Here is a 5,568-nt window from a genome sequence, read left to right as displayed (position 1 = left end):
GCTAATACTAATAAACACTTGGCAATTTATACTGTGTCATAATATCACTTCGCACATGAGCTCACACAAAGGCTGAGCATTCAGTACGATCAGCCCCTTTTTGCACAAACTACAAGCACGTGTGTACGGGGTGGCCGTGCCGAGGTGTGGCATCGCAGGCTCTGCGAGGAGAGGTTGGGGCTGCCCCGTGCATTCCTGGTGACTCGCTGCACCAAGAATCAGAAGGCTCCATGACAAAAGACACACAAAGTCTATACTATCTGGAATGTAATAAAAGGATATACCTGGGCTAAACCCCCAGCCCCGCTAAAAATACAAACTCTCTTTCTCTATGCCTCTCTCTCATCCTGCAGGTGAGAGGATCGTCACCACTTACACACTCCATTTACACCTTTAGTCTTGTACCCCACACCCAGCTACGGGATCAAGGCTCCAATATTTGTAACTGGATTCCAGAGGATATCCTCCCCCCCGGCCCCTACCGAAAAGGGGGATGGAGTTGCCCTCTCAAATCTGTCCCCTGCCCCAACTGTAAAGAGAACTCCAACAATTAGCTCAAAGAGGAATCCTAATGCTTAGATAGCTCAACTTGGCCAAAAAGTGATCGTTAGTTTTACAAGTCTTTGGTCATCTTACAAGATTCCTGCTCCGTTGGCTCATGATGTGCCATCCTCTTATTAGTATTGGCACAGCCATCTGTCTGACCATGCTGTAAGCAACATCACAGTACTTAAAAAAAATACTGACGACAAAACAAAACAAAAAACCCTATAAGAACCCTCCTCATTTTTAAAGCCAAAAGAGTTTCCTAATCCCATGTGAATGAATTGAATGCTCATCACTACGGAAGTGCCAAAGATCAGGCTGGGACCAGCAGGTTATTAATTTCTAACATACTTATCTCAAATAAGAGATTAAATACTCTGTTTTCTCCTATTGTTGCATGTTAAGATTTGTGACTGGCAGGAGCAAGACCACCTCGGTTCAAGGTGAACAGGACTTCAGAAGTTTATCAGCTGCATCTCAGTTTCCACATTCTGCCTGTTAACATTTAGTCAGTCCAATTTTAACCAACTCCTTGATCAGTTTTAAGCCATAAAATCACAACTTCAGAAAAAAAAATTAGGAGGTCTGTTGTTATTTTTTTTTAAACTTTTCCATGTATTAATGATCTCCATGGATTCATCCATCACGTAGGCCCCTCTCCAGCAAATGGTATGTCATGAAAAAAGGGAGATCTTCCCAAAATTCACAACTGGGAAGGATCCAAAAGAATACATGCAGCAAGTCTTGGTATTTGTTGGGAGCAATTTGTATTTTGCCATTTCCTAAATTTACAAAACCGGATTCCACTGCAGAGATAGTAAAGCCAATTTTTCCTCCCAATCTTCCCTTATAAACCCAAGCCAAGGGTACATCTGTAGGTGTGGTGAAGAACAAATGTTACCTGGTTAATCATGCAAGATTCCAGTTCCTCTTTTGTGACATTATTATGGCCCCTCTCCTTGTTCTGCAAAAAACAAACCAAACCAAAACCCAACAATGACCAATGCATTTATGGCTGAACCACAAATTAGTAATGCTGGTATTCCAAGCTAGAGCAAATGAAGACACTGACTGTGACTCTTACATACTGACTGCAGTCTGCATTTTCTTCATTTCCTTTTCTTTTTAATTTCTAAAGTTGTGTCAATATAAAGTGAAAGCTTAGACGAAGACTTTTTAATAAAGATTTTATACAAGGATGAATATAAATAACATCATGAACAAGGCAACCTCCAAGCCTTACTTTGTTTTACAATAACAGTTCTGATGATGAATAAATACTCATTTCTACATCTAAACCTACAAAAAATATCTTAATATTTTACTCACTCTGTACCACATGAATATTGCTTTAAAGGCATTTTCATTAGAGCAGGATCCACAAGACATGGTGATCACCTGTGGCAGGCCCTTAGGAGCCACCTGTCAAGGAAGACAGAAAGTTACTCCAAAATACTAAGCACAAGTATAGCACAAAGTGATGATAATGCTGATCAGTCCTTCACATCCTGAGCTTCAGTATAATGGGAGACCAACCGTGCCTAGGATGAGGAAAGCCAGTTTCAACTGCAGCTGAGAGGGCTCCACTCAGTTTCAGTCTCGAGGATCTTCAAATTTAAATCAAGACAAACAGAAGCCACTTATTGCACTATCTCTTATGAAAACACAGTGAACAGAGGTCAGTGAAAATGTGTTTTCTCATCAGTTCTTGAATGTAGAAAGAAAGAGGCAGTATTTTTGCAGCGCAGACATATCACCCTCTCACGTTCAGCTGTCAAGTCAGTGAAAAAGGTTCAATCTCATTACTTGCAGTGGGAAGGCAGGTGGACAAACAGCTAATCTGTAATGTTCCCTATTAAAATCCATAACATCCCTTGACGTGCCCATGTTGCTAAACACAGAACATGGTAACTCATCACCGCTATCTCAAACTTACCGATAGCAAAGATTCCTTCAGTCTTTCTGCAAAGTTCTCTGGAGGTAAAATCCCTAGGGCAGGTCTGTTGATAAAAGTGCTCTAAAAAGACAAAGGAAGAGAAATTGTTAGGTTTTACTATCACATGAAAATATCGTGTTGATATCAAGGCAGTTACATTTTATTCTATTTACAAATACCAGCCAGAGATTTTGTAGTCATGGCACAAGGAGTTTTAAAACCAGGGAATAATATTCATGACTTAGAATATGTTGTTCTGTCTAATCCTTAGTACTTTATTCTTGCAGGACACCTTAGAAAAGGTGCATGCTGATACTGACATTTCCTCTTCAATATTGCCATTTTGGTTGCTCAATCTCAATTTTCCTTATACACAGGAAATACACTTTAAAACCTTAATTACTTGCCTTCAGTTTGAGTAACTAATCTAAATTCAATTAGGATAGCAGTGTTTTCTTCCTTACTAAGCTTCAAGACAGACCATTTCAGAATGCTTTGGTTATAACCATCCTCCAGATACTCTTACAGTGGGATGTGGGGGAACAAGGCAAAGGCAAACTTAAAGGACAGGGGCTACATCTGAGAAAGATAACACATGTGCAAGGATCAGCAATACAACACGACAATAAAATAGATTCCTGACAAAACGCACAGGCATGCTGTCTCCCTTCTAGACAACTCTGGCACGTACAGTAACGGGCAGTGCAGCAAGGAGATCAGCGAGAAGCTACCCCATGTGTTATTACCTCACTACTTGGCAACACGCATTTAACCAAGCTCAAGAACATGCACTGTGATATATCCAGACATGTTGGCGAAATTCCTTTTCCACTGTGTACTGTTTTCATGAAGCTTGCTGATTTGCAGGTAAATATTTCCTGTTCTATGGCCTTCAGTTTGCATAGTCACTCTTCTCAGTGCCTCAGCCTGAATGAGAGGTACATTCTTTATTGTGCATTACAACAGCAGATTTCTAGCTTCCCAGTTTTCTCCTTTCCATTCCCGATTGAGGTCTGACATGGATCAGGAGCCACTCATGCTGAAATAGTCTTCATGGATGCGATGCGATCTCTCCTAACAGTGGAATTCCATAGGCTACTGGCAAACTACCTGGTTGAATCATGTCCGCTTCCCAGATTTCTTTTCTCCAGCCCTTCCCTTCCCCTGTCTTGTCAGTAGAACTGAATCTGTGTTGCTGCAAGAGCCTTGGTGATCACAGAAGTGACTACAGGAATGCAGCCTTCCCATACCTATGTGGAGGTTACTGAGGAGATGGAGCCAGGCTCCAGGCTCTTCAATGGGAAGATGAGAAGCAATGGGCATAAATCAAAACAGGAGAGGTACTGATTTGGGTATAAGGAAAAGCTTTTTCACGCAGTGGAACAGGTTGCCCAAAGAGGTTGTGCAGTCTCCCTCCTTGGAAGTTTTCAAGACCTCAGATAAAGCCCTGAGCAAGCCAGTTTCATCTCACAGCCGACCCTCTTTGAGCAGGAGGTTGGGCAAGAGATGACCTGAGGTCCCTCCCAACTTCAGTTGTCCCACTGGTCCTACGGACGGGCCACATCAGGATTCACAGCTTTGAGACAGGTAATTTTGGTGTCAGTGAGCAGCAGCTGGTGGGAAAGCCGAGCCTGCTGCCCACAAAGGTGTTTCGAAAGAGCAGCTCTGGAAAAACCCCCTCAGTCTCCCCAGTCCACTAATGGAGATGAATGTCACATTTATGCAATTAATTTAAGTGTCATGGATTAAAATTGATTTGTCATTGCTCTTAGTCTTTGTAGATAATCTTATTTGATTCACAATGTGCTACTTTTTATTTTAAATTAAATTTGCTCAGAAAAGGACAAGCTCAATAAATTTGCCATCTGCAAAGCAGCATTATTTGCCCCTTTTTTGTTTGTTTGTTGGTTTTTTTTGTTATTGTTGTAAAAAGCTGTCTTTGAAATGAAAGGCTGAGCTTTGATGACTTAAGTCTCTATGGGTCTCCAGAGGGGACAGACTGCCTCCCCCAAAACGTTCATATTTTCAGTGCAACTCAAGCTTGCACATTTATCAGCACCCTTCAGTCTTTTTCCTCAATACAAGTACTCATTTATTCAGACGTGTAGACCACAGCAAGAGGTGTGAGTTGTCACACCATACCTGCAAGAAAACTTCATCAGAATTCTTAGGGAAAACCAAATCTGACACAAGAAGAATAGGAGCTAGGACTTTGTAACTTGTTCCAGTGTATACTTTCAAAACATTGTTTCAACAGACTGAAGCTTAAAAAGAAGCCTAAGCAAGGATGTTACTGACAGATTAACACAAAGTTTTTGTTTAGTACGAATGAGAAATCTTACTTGGCTTCTTATCTCGGTTTAGAAGTAAATTTTCATCTGAAGTTAGAGATACGAGGCCATAAATTTGTCATGAATTTGATTATGGGCTGTCACAGTCAATTAACAACATTTGCCATTAAGCACAAAAGTGTGTTTTTCTTTTGTTGTTAATGCGATACTCAGCACTGAGAAAAACAGACCATCGACATCAAGGGGCTGTGGCCTCCAATGAACAGATGGATATTCTGTTCTTTATAGCTGGCTGTAACGAGGGTACATGGAACATTACAAACGAACCAAACAAAAAAGCCCTACAAGAAAACACCGATCCCATCGTTGCCATTAAACAAGGGCCCTACTTCAGTGTGCATTACTCAAAAAAAAGTACTTTCACAATAAAGCTGGCACTTTATCTGCAGTCAGAGCCCAGCAGACGCTCTTGTCTGCAGTGAGGTTTGCACAAGTTCTGGCTCTTCACAGCTCTCTGTCCTTAGCACTGCAAAAACTTCACGGCACAACTGACGTCTTGACGCTGTAAAACCTGCCAGAAATCCTGCGTGCGCCGTCAGGCCCAGACTCATAGGTTTAGTGCCACCCTCTCCACTGATTTAGTGCAGGTTTCAGAAATCGGAATGGGGTACTAGTAACTTCTTTGATGCTCATATGTGGGAGAGAGCACATACTCGTTTTGGTGGCACCATTCATCTTGGACTTTGGAGGCAGTTCCTTTTACTGCAGGGTTGTAGCCGGCAGCCTGTCAACTTC

General features: G+C 41.7%; 1 protein-coding gene across 1 annotated transcript in view; it reads right to left on the bottom strand.

Annotated features, from left to right (window-relative positions):
- Window positions 1–1,447: 1,447 nt before the first annotated feature.
- The window catches only part of LOC104158757 (4-aminobutyrate aminotransferase, mitochondrial-like), a gene marked incomplete at its 3' end in the record, with an annotated part of 25,560 nt that continues 21,439 nt past the window's right edge, over window positions 1,448–5,568 (bottom strand). The window contains exons 6-8 of the mRNA XM_009696486.1: window positions 2,483–2,563; window positions 1,876–1,968; window positions 1,448–1,510 (exon numbers count right to left, since the gene is read on the bottom strand). Of these exons, the coding sequence (XP_009694788.1) occupies window positions 1,448–1,510; window positions 1,876–1,968; window positions 2,483–2,563 (237 nt within the window). The remainder of the gene's footprint in view (window positions 1,511–1,875; window positions 1,969–2,482; window positions 2,564–5,568) is intronic.

Source organism: Cariama cristata, unplaced genomic scaffold (assembly GCF_000690535.1).
Source record: "Cariama cristata isolate BGI_N322 unplaced genomic scaffold, ASM69053v1 scaffold13903, whole genome shotgun sequence".
Taxonomy (NCBI): domain Eukaryota; kingdom Metazoa; phylum Chordata; class Aves; order Cariamiformes; family Cariamidae; genus Cariama; species Cariama cristata.
Note: the sequence above shows the minus strand (reverse complement) of the source record. Positions and strands in the feature narration are given on the sequence as shown.